The sequence below is a fragment of the Dermochelys coriacea genome, chromosome 10 (assembly GCF_009764565.3).
Source record: "Dermochelys coriacea isolate rDerCor1 chromosome 10, rDerCor1.pri.v4, whole genome shotgun sequence".
Taxonomy (NCBI): Eukaryota; Metazoa; Chordata; order Testudines; family Dermochelyidae; genus Dermochelys; species Dermochelys coriacea.
In genome coordinates this window covers 5,529,696-5,553,605 of record NC_050077.1, presented here as the reverse complement: position 1 = coordinate 5,553,605, position 23,910 = coordinate 5,529,696, and the positions used below count along the sequence as shown (strand labels likewise).

Below are 23,910 nucleotides of genomic sequence, written 5' to 3'. Positions count from 1 at the left end.
GGACGCTCAGCATTTTGCAGGATTGGGTCCTTGTGACTGAATGTTCCTAGTGCGCCCATTCTTGTTCTTGGCCACTTACAAATGGTTGAGTCATATCAAGACTGCATGTTTGGGGGTGGGGAGGAGAGGATGAATTTCACTGGCGTTCCAAGCTCCCAGCATAGTCAATTGTATGTTGTGGGACAGATCTTCCACTGGAGCAAATCTATGGCGCTATGTTGATTCACAGCTATAAGGATCTGGCCATACATAGACATTTTTTAAACTTCTCTATTTAAAATGGAGGGCCCAATCCTGGTGGCTTTTGCCATTGACTGCAACAGGAGACGTTTGGGGACTGCAGTTTGTAATACGAATGGCACAAACGATGCCATCCTATTACGTGATGTATTTTTTTTTAAAAAAAGGTAACTATAGAGGAAAGTACTGCTCTTTCCCTTAGAGCAGGCAATAGTATCTCTTTTCTGTAAAGTTGAACAATCTCAGTCTTGCTCAGTGCTACCAATAGCTAGTATACTGAAACCTAGTATACTGCTTGAAGCTCATGTTGTAAACAGGAGGGGGGGAAAATGTCTCTTCCTAAAGCTGCAGAAGAACTTTGGCTTACAGTGTAATAAAGTAATTTTGCCAGCAGTTTTGTAAATGAGCAGAGAAAATGGTGTCCTGTTACAGATGCTTTGGCAAGACAGCTCTTGGCAGACACTGCAACCAGCAAATTCACTTTGGGGCTCTGTTCACAAACTTTATTAATATTCTCTACGTTCATTAATTGTCATCACATTTATTTTCCTAGTTTAAAAGATTTTCCAGGGTTGCCTTGAAAACAAGTCTATAGCATGTTTCCGTGATTCCCAGACAGAAGCTTTTGTGAATTCCACACACCATTTCCAAAAACCCTTCTTCCCAGTTAAGGTCCAGCCTGAAAAATCTTGCCCCAGTTTGCCTAAACTAGTATGACCAAATTGAAAAGTGTTTTTTTAAAAAAAGTCACAAAATGTAACTGTTTTAATGACTGTATTTAAAAAAAACAAACTCTAAATGTGACATAATTTTGTTGCTATCGTAATTAAGAGGTATTTACAAGAGCTCACCAGCCAGACAACAGAATCTGTTACTCTTTAAAATTCTTATATACTATGTAGAACAAAATGACCTTGGTTTACTAGGGCATTCAATCCTGCAAATCTTTACTCATGTGAGTATTTCCACTGAAACCCTTGGGATGCTTCTGTATGAGAGTTACTCAATTGAGTAAAGATTTCCAGACTCAGCCCCAGGTTCTCTAAATGCTTGTAAAGTGGTGGTAGGAGAGGGGGGAAGGATGTTTGTGAAAGCAACAAGAAATTCCCTGGTCAATGCTGTATCACTTTAACTGCAATTAAATCAGTTCTTTCTCTAGTGTTGTTTTCTGAGTTTCTTTTAAACGCACAGAATTTTTTTTAATATAATGAAAACACAACATGTGGTTGATAAAAAGCAGTTTTTTTAATTTTATCAAACTGATCTGTACAAAAGTTAGCATTGCTTAGTCAGAAGCTAGTGAACAGAACAAGTAACAGCTGAAGTCTTCAAACTTTATACAGAAAAATAGATTGCATAAAAATGAGTTTTCTGTAACTTCCCCCACCCCCACATCCCCAAAAGGAAATATGCAAAAAATACTTTTAGAAAAAGAGTAGGAAACATAGAAAAGATAAAAAGAAGATAACCTCTGAAATGTGTTTAAGATTTACAAAGTTTTTAAAGGCACAAGTTACCATAAAATAGATGGTTATTATATGCTCAGCATACAATGGAAGAAGTAGAAATATATCAATGCAATATTAGTCTAAACCTAAGTACCTAAAAAAAATTTAGTGGAGGTTTTAGTTTCACAGCTTGATGGATGACATCTGGTCCCTAGAAGCCAAAATTAAAGTGGAACTCAGTCCATAGTTTCCTCATTAAATTACACCTTTCTATAAACTAGCCTTGGTTCTGAAAGTGTACAAAGATTCACTGATGCCAGCTGCTTTCAAGATATTAAATTGGATTTGAAGGCAAGGAAATCCCCTCTGTCCTGGTCCTTTTTCCAATCATTTAGCTGTTGAATTTCATTAGTAACTTTTGCACCAAGCCCATAACTTTGCTTCCCCACCCACCTTCCTTTTATTGTTTTAGATTTGTGTGTCAATTTCACATTCGTGACTGATTGTGTGTGACGTACTGATTATTTCAGCCTCTCTCTCAAACACAATTCTGCAGTGGTTAAAGAAAAATATGCTCAGACCACCATTTTATTGGATCGTCTCCACTATTTTTTTATGCTTCCCTCTGCCCCATCTTTAAATTTGTTTAAAATTCTACTTTTTGCACAAAATTTACTTCATTAATTAAAAAAGACAAAATAAAACAGAACATAAATACATATTAAACAGATTTAAAAAAAAAAAAAAACCCCAACACCCAAACACTTTTAAGCTTCCAAAAAACAAAAATGAATGTTAACTACAGCCAAACCTTGCTTAGAAGAACTCTTGACTAAAACACACACCTCAGACATTTAATTGGTTGGTCCTAGCCGACTCTGATATGTTCCCACAAGATCGTTATATGTAATAGCTGAAATTTTTTGTATATATTAATTGGTCCTAGTGAGTTCTTGCCTCCAAGGTTGGTCCGTATCTCACATTGCAATAGACCCTTAAAGTCTTGTACATCTTTTTCCATTTTTGCACTCAGACGTTCAAAAACTAGTAAGTTCGCTTCAGTCCTCACAGAGGAGTCAAATCGTTTTGTCCTTCATTTATTCAAAAGGAATTTTCCGTCCGTTAGGTTTTGTTTTCATTAAAGAAAAATAGAACTCTGTCTTTTAAAAGTTTGGAGATTTCGAAGCAAGTGGACATCCAGTCACATTGAATAGAGTTCCCAGTGGCTCAGCAGGCACTTAGGGAATTGCCACAGCACTCCACTTTGTTTTTCCTTCATTCCTTCATTAGTGCATATAGTTTTGGGAAGACCCCCTCAGACTCCTTCCGTCCTCTAAGGCCTCGTCAGGGTTGTGTAGACAGGCTGGTCCCAGTTAGCAGTGGGGCTGTGAGCGGGAGGGATGGACAAGCCGTTCAGAATGGGTGTGGCATAGGGGCGCCGTGAGGAATGGAAATACGGATACTGGTAAATGCTGGAGGGATACCCGGAGTAAGGGTTGTAGTAATTAGAACTCTGGAGGTCTGTGTAGTCGCACTGTGAGCTGGAGAAAGACGCAGCTGCTGTGGCGGTGGAAGCCGTGGTGGCACAAGCCTGTGCATTATAGGAACCGTAGTCGGAGTGAGTTGGAGACCCATGGGATTGGTCACTGTAATGACTTGGGCTGAGTTGCTCCGTTTTGATGTGTGGTCTCTGCTGGCTGGTTTCATTTAAAGTAGGGGACACCGAGGATGGGCTTTTGTGAGTCCAAACTTGGGCTGCTCCACTGGCGCCATTGGCTGAATGGGGATAGGAAGGGCCGTAAGACCCTGCTGAGGAGTTCTGCCCGTGGTCAGCCGGCATGGCGGAGTGGCCATTCAGGGGCAAATACTGGTCAAGCTCACGCACGTCAAAGGTCTCCATGTTAATGACCTCGCTGCTCAGTTCCGAGATGTCCACATTGCTGAAGTCTATGTTCTGGCGGCCGCTCTCCACTAGGCGGCGCCCCTCGTGTTTCAGCTCTTGCTTGCTCCCATGATGAAGATCCGTTTTAGGGGTGGTAGGAGGGGTGGGTGGTCCATGAGTTTGCCCTAAAGACAAAAGCACATTTTTAAAATTAAAGGATTTGATGGATGGGGGGGGGGGTTTACAGGCAGTTTAGCATCTTTTAGCTATTTAGAAACTCAAACACTGGATCTTTAAATAAAACATTGCATCAAGAAAACACGTTAAAGATGGGCAGATGTCACCATAGCGACTGAGCCAGATCCTCAGTGGGTATAAACTGGCTTCAGTGGCACTATGTTGATTAACACTAGCTGCAGATGACTTCTGCACTGGACTCCGCAGCCACTGAGCCCAAGCTTAATACTTCTGTGGGGTTACTGCAGAAGTATTCCATGAACTCTTTGGAGAGGTAAACACGTCTAAAACTAATTCCTTGACCAGAAAGTGCAACTGAGTTTCATGTCAATGGAAATGGTTCAGACTTTCTTTACAAGGCAGTAAATGAAACTCTTATTCTGTATATAAAAACCCATATGAGTGCAAACTTAAAGAGAAGGGAGCGGGGGAGGAAAATCTTGCAGACAGCGTTCGTAAGAGAGAGAACAAACACGTCTGAAATTACAGGACATTAGCAATACTTTTGGAATCTATCAACACTAAAAGTTTGCCAATTCAAAGCTCCACTTCAGAATCCAGAAGGGATGGGATGAGATTAGTTGTCTTGATCTCTAGGGCTTGTTTTTGAGTTATCTTCAAAGTTACCAACTAATAATTAACTCTGATTATATCTGTTAAATCTCCCTCTCCCCCCCCCGCTGATATATTAGTGACAGTTTGAAAATAGAGATTTGTTTATTTTCTAATAAATAGGATTCAGCCCTGTCTATGGATGTCCTTACATCACACACATCACCAAGGTATCTGGGACCTTCCACTGTCTTCAAGGGAACTGCTTAGAGTATCACACTGTAAGGTCCCAATCCTGCACACACAAGCAGGCTTCCAAGGGCTACTTGCAGTAGTTAAGTGTGTGTGGAAGCGTTATCAGGGCTAGGCGTGAAGGCAGGAGTTTTCCCTTTTGTTTATTACAGAACCTGACTGTTCTGTTGGGATAATAAATCTTTGAAAAAGTTTCAAGAAGACACAGTAAGAATCCCGACTCCTTACCAGTGTGATCATTGTGATGGTGAGAATCTCCCACACCTCCTAGCCCGGTGTCTGCTTTGTAGATCTGGCTCCCTCCATGATGGCTGAGCTCAGCTCCCGAATCAGAATCGCTCTGGCCAGCTTTTACACTTTTCCTCCTCCGGGGCTGGTATTTATAATCCGGATGATCCTTCTTGTGCTGAACACGGAGCCTCTCGGCTTCTTCCACAAAGGGACGTTTTTCATTTTCACTTAACAAACTGTTTTATATTTTAAGAGGAAAAAAAAACAGTAAATTACATGTTGCTTAAAAAGCAAGCTACAAATGTCTATCATGTTTTCAAACATTTCTATCTCTAGCTTACATACATTGATTCAGCAAACCAAAAAATTAAGTCACAAAATAATGTTTTCACTTGTAATAAGTACAATTTGTTTTACTTGTTGCATGTATTGCAAATATCAGCTAAAAAGCTGTTAAAGCACCTACTCTGGATATTGATAACAGGGGAAAATGCTGTTTTTTATTTTAAATTTAATTCCACATCCTGCTCCTAAATATTATTGCTATATTTCACATGTAAATCATGCTGCACTAATATAACTTAATCATTTCTGATCATCTCCAGTTCTGTTTGAGTGGTTGTCACTTGTGAAGAACCAATATCAATATAAATGAGACTATTTCATTTAAAGTTTTTATTTCCTTTGGAGCTCCTATTTGAAAACTTCCTGCCGATTACCCAAACCATAGTTGTTTAATGTAAGAATACTGCTCATCAGAACAAATGCAAAATGTTTCACTTTGTGTGTAATCGTAAATAATTAATATTTTTTTAAATCTATGCTGGACATAAAGAAAAAGCTCATATATAGTCTGACTTGCCAAAGGCAGCATTTGAAAGCATTAAAAAAAATTTCTCAACTAGATGTTTTCCAGTAAACTATTAGTACTAGACAAATAAAGTTAAACATAAAATAAACATTGAGTATAAATATATTTGTGCTGAAAGAACAAAAAAAAAAGCTAATGAAAACAATAGCCGTCTATTAAAAACGATATAAAAAGGTATAATTGCATTACATAATTAATTGTAAAGTTGGTTAAATACACAAACGAGCAAGACAAATATTACAAAAAAGCCACTGAAGTTACAGCTAAAAAACCCCAAACATTTCCTTGTAGTAGAAATACAATCAGAGGATCCACCCATGGAAAAAGTTGGAGGAGGAAAAGGAGCAAGACAGACCAAAACTTAAGTAGTATTTAATTAGGATGCTGGATGCCAAGAAGAATCCTGCACCCACTTTCTTTTAACAATCCTTTCATTGCTCTGGACTGCAGTGAATTCTACCATAAGGCAGTCGCATGAAGCCCCCAGTTCATTCATTAGCAATCAGCTCTGTTGAAGAGAGACTCTGAGTCTAAGGGCTGGAAGTTTGAGAGCGTACTACAACGCAAGCATCACAGACATGACCTTCAGTGGGGAATAATCTACCCCAGTTTTGGCCATTCCTGCCGAAGAGTGAATTTGGTTTGTCTGTTCATGTCACTAGTCTCGTCCACAGATAGGAATACTCAGAAAGTCCAATCCTGCTCCCATAGGAGGCTGTGGCAAAACTCTCATTGACTTTGATAGGAGCAGGATGGCAAAACTATCACTTATTTAAACAGGAGCAGGACTGGGCCCATGCTTCATTCAAGCAAAAACCTCATGGCGCCTTAAAGAGTTAGGCATTTTATTAGTATTTTGTAAGAGGGCCCAGAACCTGAATGATGGATTTATCATTTGCTCTGTCCTACGCGTTGAGCCCAATTGCGATCGGATTTTCAATTGTCTGAGTTTTGATCAGGGGAAGAAATTTACAAAAGACAATTCCGTACAGCAACCCTCTTTTTCAGGGGTCTACAGCTTGAGAGATCTGTGTCCCCCGGCTAGTCTGAAAAATTCCACCAGAATCTAACCTTCTGGACTCGTCTACAATGAGCAGAACTACTGGTGCTTTTTGCCAGGACATGTCCCCCCCACTATTACTGAAGAAAGCTATAGGTCCAATTGTTCAAGAACAAGGTCGCTGCAAGAAGAAAAGGAGGACTTGTGGCACCTTAGAGACTAACAAATTTATTAGAGCATAAGCTTTCGTGAACTACAGCTCACTTCATCGGATGCATTTGGTGGAAACGTGAGCTGTAGCTCACGAAAGCTTATGCTCTAATAAATGTGTTAGTCTCTAAGGTGCCACAAGTCCTCCTTTTCTTTTTGCGAATACAGACTAACACGGCTGCTACTCTGAAAGGTCGCTGCAGGTAACTTTGGCTCCTTGAGTTTTTGGGACAGTCCCTCTATCTTGTCTTTGTCCTAATACAGACAATTCTCCCCTGCTGCACAAAACAGGGACTAAACCCTTACTCTAAAGTGCAAACATGGTAACCCAGCCCCGCTTAGCACTCCGGGGAGCAGTGAGCTCCTATATTAACATCCCACAGGTCCTTAGTTAGGGACTCTCCATCTCATGTCCCATTCTCTGGCTTTCTTCAATGATTACAGCTGTCCAAGCGTCTCCGAAAAAAAAGGACGAGGTAGAAGCCCCGTCTTCTGAGGCTTTCCTAACTAGTTGGACCTCAGACCCTAGCAACCATAGGGGGACAATTGTGCCCTGCAGTAGAGATGAACTCCGGGGGCCTCTGCGTCTTAAGCTTCTATAATTCTACAGTAAAATGGTCTAAGGGTCGCCCACTAGACTCTTGTGTCTGACCTCCAGCCCCCCCGCCGCGCAGTGTGGTGCTGTGAAAAACTACTCCGGGCAAGAAGTGTTGAGGAGGGTGTGTGCGCATGGTGCATGTGTGTGAGCACAGTCTGCGTGTGTCCGGACAGGGCGTGGGTGCGACATGCATCATGCATGTAGTACACGTGTGCGTTGCATGGAGTGCATGCGTCCTTGTTGGATGCGTTTGTGATGTTCAGGAGCCCGGTGCGCGCGTGTGCAAGCCGTGCCGGGGCCATATGTGGCGCATGTTTGCACAATGCATGTTGTATGCAGCGTGTGGTGCCGAGGCGCCTGGTGCGCGTGCAAGCCGTGTGTGTGATGCAGGCGCCCTCCCGCAGTGCAGCTGGCGGAGCCGGGCCCTGCAGGGGTCCCGTCGCCCCGGCTCTCTCCGCCCCAGCCCCAGCCCCACTCACCGCCAGAGCTTGCCCAGGGTCTTGCTGAGCTCGGCGTTGTGCAGATGCGGGTACTGGTCGGCCAGCTTCCTGCGGGCGGCCTGCGCCCACACCATGAAGGCGTTCATGGGCCGCTTGACGTGGGGCTTGGCCTTGAGCGATCCGTTGCCCCGCACGGGCATGGGCACCAGGCTCCAGTCGTAGCCCTTCAGCACCTGCGACACGGCGTCCCGGATGCAGGCGGGGAAGCGCTCGTCCACCTCGGCCGGCTCCCCCTTGGGGCCGGCGGGCGGGCGCGGGGCGGGGGCCGGCGGGGCGCAGCCCAGCCCCTCCGAGCCGGCGGGGGACAGGGGCGAGTCGGAGTCCGAGTCCACGTGGGACATGGAGCTGGCGGTGCCCGCCGGGCTGCAGGGCGGCTCCAGGGCTTTGTCGTGCTCCTCGGTCATGGTGAGCATGGGTGGGGGCGGGCAGCGGGGCTGCGCCGGGGGGGGGGGAACCCGGGGCAGGGGCGGCGCTGCAGGCTGGGACCCCGCCCGCGGGAACCGAAAGGGGCCACAAAACAGCCGCAGGGTCCCCGTGCCGGCGCGGGGCGCTTCCCCGGGATGTAGCCGCGCCGGCCAGATGCGCCCCAGATGTGCCGCTGCCGCTGCCTCCTTCTCTCTCTCTCGCTCCGCGCCGCGGCTGGCCCGGCGCGCTCCGCTCCACTGCGAACCTCCGGCCCCTGGCCACAAGTTTCTTTAAGCGGAGGGCGAGCGGCCCCGCCTACCGCCCCCGGCCCGATTGGTGGGACCGGGCCGTTCTCATCTGCATCCCTCGCCCCGCCCCCTCCGCTCTTAAAGCGAGCGCGTCCCCCTGTCCCCTGTATTATGGTTTGCCTTTCGGAGCCCCACGTGAGAGCTCGGGGCTGTGGGCTCCCCTGCGCGTGGCCGGCTGGCTTTTTAGGGAGGAAATGAGCACCCCCTGTCAAGCGAGTGGCGGGTTGGCTGGTGTGTGGCTCCTTTTTGGTCTCCCGCTGCAGGAGGAGCACGCTCACCTGCGGAGGCTTTGGAGAGTGTCTTGATTTTGTGGAGAGGAGGGTAGAGATAGGAAGTGGCTGGTTTGATTCATTCTAGTTCTTTGCATCCACACTGAGCGGGAGTTTTAGTGGCAAAGGCTCGAAATGCTGCAGGCTGGTTTAGCACCCTGCGCCTCCAGAAAGCAGGATCCCCCTCCGCTCCTCGGTGGCTGAAATTGACATGAATTCTGTTCCTGGGGGGGTCTTTTCAGTGGGATTCCCACTGGTGCCCTTGACACAGGCTAAGCTCCTGACATGCTCAGGCTAAGAAGGACGTCCCTTTTGTTCGACACAAATGAAAAGAGAGCAAAAGAGGGGGTTTTTCCCCCCTCCTGTTGTATGAGTCCTTGGTTTTAGCCACGGATCTGTGCTCGTTGCGGCTTTGTGAATGTGGGTGTGCAGGGGGCGGGTTACCTGTCGATTTCAGAGCGAGAACATGTTTTACTGTGAATTTAGACCCTTTCTAAACCAAAGTGATCACATCTGCCCCCCGCCCCCCAGAGCTGGATATAAGGTATGTAGGAAGAGGTGCAGTATATATTCTGCAGTGCTGGGATTGGAAGCTAAAATATCCATAAGAAAAGATGTAGGAGTAAGCTGAAAATAACAGGCTTCTTTGTTTTGAAGAATATTACCCTTGAGTGATCAGTGATCACATCCGCAGAAACTACGTTTGCACCAGAAAGCTGCAGCTCTGGGAGAGAACGCGGCGTGTAGACGGCAGGGAAAGGTGTTGAGGGACATGTGGAAGGTTAAATGTGTGTCAGAGGGGCCATTTGCAACTTTGGGATCCTAGCCGAGTTGGCAGGAGGATGAAGAGTTAAATTATACCTGGATCGCTGCTTAATTTCAGTGTGTTACGCTCACAGGACTCCAGGAGACACTCCGCGAAGAGTCAAAACTAGACCGGCACGGAGGGCAAAAATGGATTCGCAGAGAGCGTGGTTCCGGCGTGTCTTTAGGTGCAATATGGGCAGGGTCATTTCTCTGGAAATGGGACCTTGGCAGCTGCCGGCCCTTTTCTTAAAAAAGATCGCCCGGCTGCAAAAGCTTCCCTAGTGAAAATGTATCGATCCGTCCAGCTGCTTACTTCAGTGGGGAAATCAAGCCAAACGAGAATGAATTGATCTTTTAAAGGTGCGACGGTCTGATGTGTGTTTACACAGGAGGCCACTCCTGTTTCCAAAGAAGTTTGTGTGGAAGGTTGGTGCTTTATGAGAGTATCCAGTTTTGAGAGCTCCTTCTTAATCTTTCCCTGTTTGCTGCAGCAAACAGGGAAAGATTAAGAAGCAGCTCTCAAAACTGTTTACAAAGAGAGAGGGGTGTGTGTGTTGGGGAAGGTGGCTAACTACCCTTTTTTGTTGTTGTTTGTTTGTTTGTTTTGCCAAGTTTGAATGTAAAGTGCATGCCAGCGCTCCAGGAAAAGCAGGGCTCATTCCTATGTATCACAAAAATCCCCTTCTGATTGTTATTTTTTTAAGTAAAGATGACTACGGTTATACCTCAAGCGGCTGATCCTGGGACCCGTGCAGTTCGCATCTGTGCAACAGAACAACTAGGCGGATCGTTTATTTAAACCCGACAGCAAATATTAACACAAGTCCCAGCGCTGCATTTAGAAACAAAAAGCCACAGCTAATTGCAACCCCTGGCTCTGTGTATAGACAAACTCCTGGAGCGGCTAATTAGTTTCCTCAAATAAGTGCTCCGTTTGGAGGGCTCCTCTTTAAAAACTAACATATTTTTGTTGCTAAATCTGCATATTTTGGCGCTTCTCGGTCCCATTACCTTCTTTAAAATCTACTCCTTCCTAGCTGCAGTGAGCCTGTAGCCCTCAGTATTATACCTGCGCTGGGAAAGGGAGATTCAGTCATCTCCAACAATCAGAAAGGAAACATGACAGTGCACAAATCTTTGAACTAATATATTTTCCTGTTCGTTAACCTACTGTCAGAGAGGGAGCCGGGCGGGGGCGATTAGCTCTCGAAACACTGTCCTCCTGCACGATTGCTTCAAATAAAAGGCAGGTCCTGATTTCCAGGCGTTGGGTATTTCAGGGCATTCACAAGCTGGTGCGCTGTCGAAAAACTTTCCTGGGTCGTTTGCGAACTTTCCGAAGAAAGGAGGCTGGATTCGTGCCACCTCCAGGAATATGAACACTCCAGTCTAAGGCCCGGCGGCTCGCCCCAGCTTGGTTCATTCCAGCTACAAATAATATTTCTCTTTAGGACAAACTCATTCTGCTAATATAGACTCCAAGTGCCATGCTTGGTTAGATATAAGGGAGGGTTTTTCCCAAAGGGTTAGATCTGCTTGGATTGCTCCTGGTATTCTGTTGTGTTTGCTTCCTTGCTTTTTCAAGTAAAAAAAAAACAACAACAAAATAATCAATGGATTTGAAAACAGTCGTTTCACTTTAAAGGAATATGTTTATTTCAAACGTTTCCTGAATTTGAAATTATTTTTTGAAACATTGAGGTTCTCTCTGTTCTCATTCCAATTTTGGTCTTTGATTTGCACACAAATGTTAACGGTTCCTTAAATCGTTATATTCTTTATTGGTTTGGTGTGAAAAACGAATCTTGAGAGCAGAGAAGTGTAAGAAAGAAAGAAAGAAAGAAAGAAAGAAAGAAAGAAAGAAAGAAAGAAAGAAAAAGAAAAACTCTGATAAATGTTAAGTGTTCAGATAACATTAAGGTAAAAATTATTTACAGGGTGTTAAACTGCTAGTACCATTAAAAGAATAGCACCCTGAGATTGTATCTGGTAAAATATTAATCTCTGGTCCCTTTTTAAGTAACAGGGAAAAGGTCATGGGGTAAAATTACATTGTGTTGTTATGTTTAGGGATTTTTGAACACGTTTCTCTCTGTGTGTATACACAATGTATAATGTATATGTGTGAGATCTCTAGTGTTTATGTATGTGTATATGTGTACATCCACAAATATAAAGCATGCATACACACGATATGCGGACATTATACGTTATTTGGATAACATACACAAATCCCTGAAAAATCTAGTTCATGCCATGACCCATAGGTCATGCATTATACATGTCTGGGACGTGTTTAAAGTTAATTTAGAGTTATCACAAGAAGGCTCCTACACCTACTTCTGTTTCCTGTGTTATATCTTATGGGGCTAAACTCATGCTTCACAGTTAGACACATTCTATACACATCTGTCCCTGTCAAAATTCTGCTCTGTGATCCCTGCTTCTGGGTCTGAAATGACTTGGTTGCTAGGGTCCAACATCAATGTACCAGATTGTGACGTTTTACTATTAATTCTTGTATTGACACTAAATATTCCACACTGCAGGCAAGAACATGGATAGACTTTCGCCTAATCCTGGGCTATTGTCAGAGATACAACAAATAGTTTCAGAGTAGCAGCCGTGTTAGTATGTATCCGCAAAACGAAAAGGAGGACTTGTGGCACCTTAGAGACTTACAAATTTATCTGAGCATAAGCTTTCCTGAGCTACAGCTCACTTCATCGGAAAGCTTATGCTCAGATAAATTTGTTAGTCTCTAAGGTGCCACAAGTCCTCCTGTTCTTTTAGCAAATAGTTCGACACTGACCTAGTTTAATCACGCTGGAAACTATGGGACAACAACTCCCTCTCTTCCTCCCCCCTTCCCATCCGACAACCACACACGCACACGTTGGTGTCACTTCCCAGTGGGGCTGCACTGACAAGGAAGGGGATTAAATTAATTACCTGTGGTGGACCAGCGAGAGGGACACCTATAAACGCGAGGGAGCCAGGAACCTGTCGCTTCCCCTGTGCTGGTTTCTCATCAGATCAGTTTCACTTGGTGGTCGGCGTGCTGGAGTTTTGGATTCGTTCAATCGTTTCAAAAGAATTCTTTGTAGCAATCAGAAGGACAAATTGTACAAATTGCGGTAGTTTTATTTTAAGGGGCGGGGGGAGGAGGCAGTGTTCGTTGTTATTCCTTGTTATTCTTTTATCATGTTAGATCAACTGTTCCATCAAGAGTTCCAGTTAAAAACAAACAAACAAACAAACAAACCAACCAACCTCTGATTTTGTCCACATGGTTTCTCATTTTATTTGTTTAAAATGAGTTTGGGGTTTTGGGGGGGGGGGGTTGGGGAGAAGTTGTTTGTTTGGCCGTTTTCCCCTGTCTTTCCAAGAAAGTCCTTTTTTTGCAGAATAAAGTTGAAGCATTTGATTCTAATTATGGTTGGGCACATCCACCCTTATAATTATAAATCACAAAGAGATCAAATGAAAAATTACATTTATAGCTGCTGCTTTCTTCCAGAAAGTAGAATACAGAACCATTGAGATTTACAAGGGAAATTACAAAATGTGTGAATGTTTCCAATATGACAAGGTTAAAAAACCCCAAACAGAGACATGTTTTGCTAGTGCTCTTGTTTATTAACTGTGATGTACAGACATTTTGAAATTAAAAATATAAACTGCAGTAAATTTAATTGGAACCATGTATGTGTCTGTACTCACACACACTCTGTAGGGAATTGCATAGACATTGATCAAAATCCAAATCTAACCATGATTATCACTCCAAACGTTAGTGTACTCTGATCCAGTTGACTTTTATTTCTTTCTAAAATTGACCCATTTGCTTATTTATGTCATTTCCCAAGAAGGCTGCAGTTCTTAGCTTGCACTAAATTACCCTGTGGGCTGTAAAACAAAATATGAACCCTCAAATGTTTAAAAAAAAAATCAACTCAAAGAGGTTGAATCCTGCTTTTAATAGAACAAAATCCCTGTCTCACAGAAACAATCCATGCTACAGATATTAGAACAGCAGTCTGGGAATTCACAGAAATCCTCTTTTAGGGCCTGATCCAAAGGCCATTGAAGTGAGTGGAAATATTCCCTTTGATTTCCACAGGCTCTGGATCTGTCCTTTTGCAGTGCTATCTTGTACTCAGCCTGAAAAGCAAACTCTCACTTTTGGCAATTTACTAACAATAACATGCATTTCTATAATGCTTGTTTATGTAAGGCCCTCAAGGCACTTTATTAACATTAATTAATTCAGCCTCACAGCATCCCCCCTGAGTTGGGTAAAGAATATTACATCCATTGTACAGGTGGCTTAACTGAGATTATGACATTCAGTCTGCAGAGCACCTTGTGCAAGACAGAGCCTCTCCTGGACCGGCTGCTGCCTCACAATCTCCCAACTGCCTTTTTCGCTTGGTTTGCACGAGGAAAGTGTAGTATAGCTAAGACTTTATACTTGTGATTGTCTGCGGTCACAGTATCAGCAATGGGGAGGGGGCCGCCATTTTTTATTTATTATTGATACCGGGGCATCAATTAGCATAATTAATGATGAAAATCCAGAATCATCTCCTTTGACGTCAGGACAACCCAAGGTTTTGGCAACGTCTGGTTTTTGTACCAGTCAAATTGGTGAATTCGATAGTGAGGTACATTTACCAATGACTCCTTGCTGCAGCAAAGATTTGATAGTACTAGCAATACAAGGTGTGGCCTTACCTGGGAAATGATACGGCTTCTGTAGGGGGTAATCTCCTCCTGTGATTACAATAGTCACGGCCATCCTTCCACACCCATGCTTAGCAAAGCATCTATATGTTTAGTCACCTGACTCTGTAGTACCTAACAAAAGGATGGGGTTACTGTGTCAGGCGTCACCATCCTCTTCCAACCGTGTTGCAAATGATCTGAGACTGAGCAAGATGAGTAGGGGAGCAGAGACTGATCCCCAAAACAAGAGGTGAAGATTCATGGAAGTGTGGGGGTGAGTTAAGGCTCACAGAGTCCTTCCCACATGCCCTTGGGGAAAATGGAGGACTTTCTATCTTAACCCCCTCAATTGAGCAGACAGGGTATGTGTGATCCTCCTCATCCAGGAACTCAGGGCAGCTGGGGAGGACCCTGGTGTTGGTGCAATTTCCTAATGACCCTTATCCCCTACAGTAGCACATCTGCTTGTGTTTGCCACCCCATTCCTACCCCCAACTCAGATCCTGCAAGAGCAGAGTCCATGGGGAAATCCCTGCAGGTTTGGAGGGAGGCTGGTGCTACTAACCCAATTCTTTCCTCACCAACCACACCACCGCACAAATCTGGAAGAGGCTTCCATGGAGATGAACAGGGAGGAGTGCCACTCAGGATCAATACAATTTGGCCCATTTTAGCAAAGTTTCTGCTATCGCTGGCCTGCTTCAGGGTATGTTCTCATGGGCAAGCATGGATTAGGAAACCAAGCAATGAGGTTTGCATTTCCTCTTGGTACTCAAAGGCCTGCCATATTATACTCAAGTAAGCTGGTCAGAGCAACAAAATATCTCCAAAGTTCAATACCTGTAGCTGTTATGCAAGCAAAATGCAAAGGAAGAAAAGAGGGACAATCCATTCGTAGATATTAAGGCCAGAAAGGACCACTGTGATCATCTAGTCTGACCTTCTGCATAACCCAAGCCACAGGATTTCACCCAATTATTCCTTCAATTAGAGCTAAACACATGAAAGATTTTACTTTTCACTGGAGTAAAAAAAAAAGAAACAAAATCCCACCATAAAACAACCCCCCTCCCCAAACATTTGCATGCAAAAGAAGTCCACCCTTTTTAGAATCTCATCCCCGCCTTTATACAAGAGGTTTCCAAGCTAAAATTTGATTTACAAATTCTTGCGCATAAATGGGAAGTACATGGACAGCTAAGCTAACCAGGTGTTTTATAGAGGATGCGAGAGGAAATTCCTCTTGTAATATTTCCTTGCAGCTGCTCTGCTAACTGATTCTGGATAGCTAGAGCACCCCAATGTTTTCAGACTGAATTGTGTGTCCTCTGCAAAGTTAGCAAGTTGTGCATTTGTCAGATGGAGCTATGCTTCTTGGCAAGGAGTTGGCTAGCTGAGTAATTTTTTAGAGTAGTTGAGGTGCATGTCTGGGCATGTGTCTTTTCTTTGGTTCTTGCCCTGAAGTCACAGCTCTGCCTTCAGGAGAGGAGTGAGTCTGTGTGTAGGAAGATGTTGGACATCATCCTTGGATGTTGCCTTGAAGTCACATCTGACATCAACAGAGCATTTTGAGTGTGTGAGAATGATAAACTAGCCCACTGCTTCCTAATGAGGGTAAGCACAGCAATGGTGGTATATCAGTCTTTTATGACCAGAACTCTAGTAATCACATCTTTACTTTAAAAGGGTTGATCCTGCACCCCTTGAAATCAATGGAAAGCTCTTATTGACATCAGTGGTGTCGAATCAGATCCGCTTAATGGTGAGTCTCCATATGTTTCTATTATTCATTTGTGGTCACTCAGACCTACCATGCAGCGGAAGCTACTCCAAACTCCAGTCTCTAACCCATTCTAATGTTTTTGCTTTGTGCACGTATGTATGTGCATGAGTGTGTATTTTCCTCTAGTGGTTGGTCTACTGAGAGGCCAGAAACTTTCCACTAGTGCTAGGTAGGGGGAAGCCCCCTTAGCTCAAGAGAGAGAGGTGAATTTGGAAGTGAAGGAACAGGGTTTTAATCCTAGCTCTCCAGGAGTATGTCTCCTGTAGTGCCTGTCTTCTTGCAACACACATACTGTGCCAAGCTGCAGGGCGGGTTAAAATGCGTATAAATTAACACAAGGTGGCTGGTACTCGCCATTAGGAGCCCATTTTAACAGTCATTTTAAAAAAAATCACATAGTCTCTCATACTAGGAGATTCACAGCAAAACCACATTTGCCAGAGAAGAATGATCCATGGGTTGTCCTAAAAGGAGAGAAGTCTTGATATCGGCAGGATTAAAACATCAGCCTGGTGCCAACAGCTCAGTAGCTGCTCAGGGATTTTTGTGAAGCAAGCAAAGCACGATCCTTTTGGGAAAGTCAGTTGTTACTAACCACAGCAACCAAAAGGACGGTGACAACATTCATTGCAATTAAACTAGCTGAAAAGACTGAAAGTTTAGACTTTCTTTAAAACAAACAATAAACTCTAGTGTTTTGGGCCTGGATCCTACACAGAGCTCTGTGAAGACGGAGCCCTGCATTTGTGAAGCATTCAATATGGGATCAGAGCCTTAGGCCATGTCTACACTAGCACTTATGTAAGCCAAACTTTAAGTAACTTCTGTTGTTCAGCGTTGTGAAAAAAAACACACCCGAGTGACATAAGTTTTGCTGACATAAGCGCTCGTGTGCACAGCCCTATGTCGGCGGGAGATGCTTTCCTGACAACATAGCTGCTGCTGCTCATTGAGTGGGTTTTGTTAGGTCAATGGGAGAGCTCTCTCCCATCGGCAGCTACACGAGCACTTACAGCTGTACCACTGTATGCTTGTAAGAGTACACATGGCCTTAAAACAAGGACATGCAAACCATCTATTCAGGTAAATTTGTCAAACTGTGTTTTCATGTCATCAACATTATTGCTGCTTATACAGCTTAATAGCTTGAAAGTCACCCTTTTAGGGCTGGATTCTGCCACCCTTATTTACATGAGTCGTACGTTACTCCTCCAGTAATGTCACTGAAATCAATGACGCTGTTCAAGATATAAGATACCGCTCACTGTGTATAGTTGTGGCAGCCACGGGCCCTTAATTTGAATGAATGCACTCATGATTTCATTTTAATTCTAGGCATTTCTATGGCTTCCGGCCTTGATCCCAAATTCCTTGGATCACCTGCAGAACGGGAGTGAAAGGTTATTGTGTGAGGACAAGTATGTTTAAGCAGTACAGGCGTGATTCAAAACCCACTGAAGTCAATGATGAGAGTCCTTGAAGCAGAGCCTCAAAAGTATTTAGGTGCCTAACTCCTACTGAAATCAGTGCGAATAGAGCTTAAATACCTTTGAGGATCTGGGCCACTGACGATAACCAGGTTCCAATCAGACCCTAGGAGTATTCCTTCCCAGCAAGTAGAAGTAAATCTGAAACATCTCTAACAGCTGCTCTCTTATGCTAAAGAGAGCAGGGCAAAACCAGAGTAGGGCATAGGTGGCTTAATTACAACTATCACTGTGTTAATGAGGTGCTTAGCTACATGCTCCACCCTTAGGCCTTTCTCTTGCTTCTAGGCAGGAATAACTTGGCAGCTGTAGGGCAAACTTAATGCAGGAACAAGTCCCCTGCACCCCTTGTCTAGCCAATGCTTTTTAACCTTGCCGGGATACATGTAACACTCTGCACCTATGCTAGGCAGGCTCATGTATCTGATGAAGTGAGCTGTAGCTCATGAAAGCTTATGCTCAAATAAATTTTTTAGTCTCTAAGGTGCCACAAGTACTCCTTTTCTTTTTTCAATATCTGAACTGACTCCCATCTACTAATCTCTCCATTGCTTAACAGACAGACAGACAGAGAGATTCTTCAAATCCCCTTCAACTTCAGTCACCTCAGGAGTTATTAGTAACATGGGAAAGGATATTTGTTTTTATAAATGTATGATTTCAATTGGGCGAGCAGGAAGGTTGGCTTGGGCACTAAGGAGACACTTGCATGTTAAATTTGGCCCAAAATGCTGGTTCTATAAAATTAAGGTTTGTACCAACAGAAATGTTTGTAAAAAGAAAAGGAGTACTTGTGGCACCTTAGAGACTAACAAATTCTCTAATTTGTTAGTCTCTAAGGTGCCACAAGTACTCCTTTTCTTTTTGCGAATACAGACTAACACGGCTGCTACTCTGAAACCTGAGAAATGTTTGTGTGATTTAAAAAAAATAAGCTCAACAGAACAAGTTTTTGAAAAAAACAAATGAACATTCCCTGGCAGGGTTTGCAGCCCAACCTTGGCAGCCCTGTGAGAGTGCCTGAGATTAGACTAAAGAGCCAAAATTGATCATAAAAGTGAAACTGACAATTTTCTTTGTTAAGGCTGGGAGGAAATAAAAACACAAACAAAGAGTAGAAATAATGAAAAGGAAATGAGACTTTAAAAAATATATATTTTCCTTTTTAATAATCTCAGATATTATTAGTAACATAGGTCAGAAAAATGTGTGTTTGAGAATATATATGTACTTAGAGCTTAAGGCCAGATGAGATCATTACGACCATCTAGTCTGACCTTCTATTTAACATGGGCCGGAGGATTTCACCCAGTAATTCCTGCATCAAGCCTGATAACTTGTGTTTGAACTAGAGCACATCTTTGCTAAGCAATGTTTAACCTGACAATATTATTAATTATTTATTATTTGTATCACTGCAGCATGTAGGAGGTCTAGTCATGGACCAGAATCCCATTGTGCGGGGGGCTGTACAAAGAGAGAGTCCCGGCCGATGATCCTTTTAGGACCGAATCCTGCTCCCACTGAAGTCAGTGACAAAACTCTAATTGGCTATAATGAAGCAGGATCAAACCCTTAATGGAAGAGGGGTCGTGCCATAAAACCTCTGTCAAACCAGTAGCACCCATGTTTGCTGAGGGATCCCCATCTCTTGTTTACCCAAACACACTGTCACTTGAGTATTTGGCAGTGATTTAAAAATATATAATTGACTGTATATTTAAATAATTTCCCCAGATGTTTAAACTTATTTTACTAAGAAGTTATTTCTGCTCAAATTCACACTCTCTTTTTTTATTTTAACTCAATCTCAGGTAAGAGGAAGGGTGAAAGATTAGACCTGAATGAACACAGGGTAATCTAGGGTGCCAGGGACAGCAGGATTGAGGTGCTGCTGGGGACAGCTGCTGGGCGCTGTGACAGTAAATACTTGTTTCTCTGTTGCCTTTTGCAGCTGTTTAGAACATAGCAAAATGGGGTGGGGGCTGGGTGGGGGGAACTTGTATTTCCTTGAATAAGGACCAACATAAATGATCTCAGCCCCTGCCTACATGTCGTACATTTATTAATCAATCACTTTCCCTTTGAGACTTCAGGACTACCAGCCACACGTTGTCTGTTTTCTTCTTCTTCTTTTTTTGAACAAAATCTTAATTTGAAAAGAATTAAGAGGCAAACAACAAAATGAAACATTTAAAAGATGATTCTACAAGGCAATAACTAAATAATGGTGCAGAAGATCATCAAGCATAGAGGATGATCCAAATTTACATCATCACAAAACTGTACTGTGCCCGTATACCATCATAAACTCAAACAATGAAGGGAGAATTGAATCTGACAATTCTTAAATTTAATTTAATCTATTAGGTGCTGGGAGTCTTTCTATTGACTCTAATGGGAGTTGGATCATGCCGTTAGAGTAATGACACTTTTATGCTGCTGAATGTACTTGAAACTTTGCAGTTCATACTGTTGAAAGGTGATATTGACACAAGAGACCCTCTGAGGCTGGTTTTGTTTTTTTGATCACCTCTGCTTTCTGTCCAGATCCACTTACCTACCAGATTTTGGAGTGATCTTATGCAAAGAAAATTGATGGATTCAACACTCTGCTATACACATACCTTCCCAGTCCTCGGCTGCTCCTTTCTTGTGGAGTTCTGCAACTAGATCCCCTGCTTTTCCTCAGTAATTTCCTCAATTAGCCACTTTGTTTTACAGACATTTACATTTAATGTGGAATTTGCTGTAAAAGTTTCATAAAGACCTCACAAAGGAAATCATTAGCTTACATCTACTTAAATTTATCTAGCAAAACCTTGCGGCTAATCCAAAGGGAGAGAGAGCAACCATAATATACCAGAAGCCTTTAACAAATAGGTTATTTTTCCTTGCCTATACAATGCACCATTATGTACTTTTTTTTTCTAATGAGAACAATACAAGCAACAGTGATGGGAAACAGCAAAAACAAAAGAGGCATTTATAAGGAACTGATCTGCAGGCTGAAAAGCACTGAATAAGGTTACACCTGATAACAGATACTTTCTCGGAGAACTTCAGCTAATTTATCACCACAATATTTACTTAAATAGGATACAGAATGGGATTCTAAACATACAAATTATGAGTGCTTAGGCTCAGATTATTTTATTGAAAGCGTTTTCCTAAATACTAAGAAATATAGGCTTGAACTGGAGTCAAGCGTTTTACTGTTACACAAAATACTAAACTGAAATCATGTTAATTTCATAAACTGTGAGCTACAAAAGTTTTAGTGAAATCAAGATTATCCTCAGGGTGATCAACTCATACCCGCTATGAAGTGAGTAAAGGATGCAGTGGTCAGCCTTGACTTTGAAAATTATACCTCTGGTGTGTTACAAACTCCCATATCCTGCAAACATTACCCACGTGCTTAATTTTAAGCACATGAGCAGTTCCACTGATTTCACTGAGATTTCTCACGTGAGTAATCAGATGCATAAATTTGTCATGGTCAGAGCTTTTCCTAAAAGAGCAGAGGTGTTCTTTTAATGCAGTTACAGGTATTATCTTCTGTGTTTAACTGGAGTTGCCATCCTGGTGAAGGGCAAATAAATGTTAAATTTAGGGTAAATTAAGGGGTAAACTAATAAACATTTTTAAAATGCATACATTTTCTCCAACAGCTCCTAGTGGATCCTTTGCTATTAACACAGTCAATCCTACACATTTTATAATTAGGTAGTGCAATAAATAAATCCAGTATGACATTTCTTCCAAAAATATATGGCCCAATCTTGAGGTCCTTATTCATTGACTTCAATGGAAGTTTTGCTTGGGTAAGGACTGCAGGATCAGGCCCTGCATCCGATGAAGTGAGCTGTAGCTCATGAAAGCTTATGCTCAAATAAATTTGTTAGTCTCTAAGGTGCCACAAGTACTCCTTTTCTTTTAATGAATTATAAGTAACTTTCATATTTTCCTTTTAAAATAACCTTTTACATATAAAGCCTCAGCATGTAGATCAGCTGATTGCAAAGTTATTTTTCTTTTTGCCCTTATGAAACAAATAACCGATACAAGCAAATCTGCTCCAAGTCTGAGAACTTGAATAAACAGGAGAGAATTTTATGAACCTCAGCAAACAAATAAACAGATTATAATGATGCTAAGAGCAGTATTATTTAAGTAAACATCTTAATCAGATCTGTTTTCTTATATGTGGAAGACACCCCCACCCCCTGCCAGTATCTCCTTAAAAGGATGCATCACATGGACTTTTAATAATAACAACAGTATTAAACCCCTTCCCTAACAGAGAAAGGCCCTGATGCAAACACTTATGCATATTTTTGACTTTACTGCTATGAGTAGTTCCATTGATTTAAAAGCGACTACTCACAGAGGTAAGGATAAGCATTGAGCATAAATATTTGCACATGTGTAACTTTATTCAGGAGGCCTGTCTTTGACATCAGGGGAACTCCTCACATGAGTAAAATTAAGCCTGCGTGCCTTTGCAGGATTAGGACCATCATTCAGGCTCTGCAATGCAGTTGTTTGTAGAGACATAGAAGGGGGAGGAGATATTCTGATGAGCTTCATAATCCATTAATAGGAAGCAAATGTTTCAAACTAGGAAATTAGGTAGTTGGTGGTGGTGGTGGGGGGTTAGCAAGGGCTATGAGGGACAGTCCCAGATGAACTATAGGTCATTATCAATCTGTTCCCCCCCTCAAATTTTAAGAAGACCAGACTAGGAGAATCCTGCCTGGCTTCTCCACACTGCAGGGGGCCGGTGGGATGCTAAGGGGGCAGATCTGGATTCTTCACAGATTAAGCCCCTGGGCTGCAGACATTTCACCATGAACGGTGCTGACTATTCACAGCAGTAAAGTCATGTATTTCCGGGGGGGCTTTTTAGCTAAATTTGGCCCAGCTGGGCTAACTTCGGATCTTGGTGCCAGCCGCCTCTGCATTGCTGTGGCTCCAGACGCATACGGCTACCCCTCTGATATTTGGATCTCTATTAGTTTAAAAAAAAACAAGCCAACCAACCCCCAACAAACAACCCTCCTCGCTGATTTTTAAGGAGGATTTCCGTTCAAAGGCTGGGCCCCCCCCTTCTCGGAGCCTTTGCTGGTTCCCGGGCGTTACTGCCATTGCAAAGGGCAGCCAGTGCACAGGCTCCCCCAGCTTCCAGGCTGGCTGGCCGCTTGCAAGGCCGGGCCAGGGCAGGGGCTGTGCAATCCTGCCCGGGCACAGCGAAGATGGGGGGGGCACTCTCTTTATTTAGGGCCTGGCACCGGGTACTGGCAAAGCACCGCCCCTGCGCTGGGTGCATTCCCCAGCTTCCCCCCCCCCCCGGGATCTTTGCAGAGGGGCCGCATTGCAGCAGCCACGTGGCGCTGGCGGACCGGCACCGCTCCCCGTGCAGCCGGGGCCGAGCAGGGCCGGGTTCCGTGCACCGGAGAGGAGGGGAGCGGCCCCGGGCGCGGGACCCAATGAGCCGGGGAGGGGAGGCGGCCCCCGGCGGCGGCTGCAAAGAGGCAGCGGGGCCACCGGCGCATGCTCCAGGCATGGCTGCGCCCGGGGAGACGCTGAGGAAGAGGAGGGGGGTGGAGGAAGTCCCCCGGGCCCCCCCCGAGGAGGGGGAGCGGCCCCCCCTTGCCCGGCCCCCGCTGCGCCCGGGCACCTTCTGGCTGAGCAGGATCGTGCTGCTGCGCTGCATAGCGCTGCTCTACTGTGAGTCTCTGCAACCCCCCCCCCCCCCCGCTGGCTCCCCCTACCCCCGCAGCACGGGCCCTGCTGGCAATGCGGGGTGACCCCCCCCCTCCCCCGGAGCCCTGGCCACGTGTGTCTAGCCTGCCCCCTGCTGCTGGGGGGCGCCCGGCCCCTGCCCTGGCCCAGCTGCAGGCCGGCCAGCCAGCCCTTCTTCCCAGGCACTGCCCCTGCCCCTGGGCTCCCCTCTGCGGTGCCCTGCCAAGGTGGGGTGGGCATTTCCACCCCGCTGAGCCCTGGGAAAGTGGCGGTTTGCAAACCCAGAGCCCAGGCGAGCGGGGTTCGTGAGGGGACCCTTCTGTGTGTGTACAGTGCCCAGCGCAACGGGGCCCC

General features: G+C 44.1%; 2 protein-coding genes across 2 annotated transcripts in view; one reads left to right on the top strand and one right to left on the bottom strand.

Moving 5' to 3' along the window:
- Positions 1–1,466: 1,466 nt before the first annotated feature.
- On the bottom strand, positions 1,467–8,668 carry SOX8 (SRY-box transcription factor 8). The gene is made up of 3 exons (XM_038420570.2): positions 8,001–8,668; positions 4,840–5,078; positions 1,467–3,755 (listed from the first exon to the last, which is right to left on the bottom strand). The coding sequence occupies exons 1-3, from the start codon at positions 8,432–8,434 to the stop codon at positions 3,022–3,024; spliced, it is 1,407 nt and encodes a 468-aa protein (XP_038276498.1). The 5' UTR covers positions 8,435–8,668; the 3' UTR covers positions 1,467–3,021.
- A 14,535-nt stretch (positions 8,669–23,203) lies between these two features.
- The window catches only part of LMF1 (lipase maturation factor 1), a 364,576-nt gene continuing 363,869 nt past the window's right edge, over positions 23,204–23,910 (top strand). The window contains 1 exon segment of the mRNA XM_038420733.2: positions 23,204–23,541. Within this exon segment, the coding sequence (XP_038276661.1) occupies positions 23,301–23,541 (241 nt within the window). The 5' untranslated portion in view covers positions 23,204–23,300.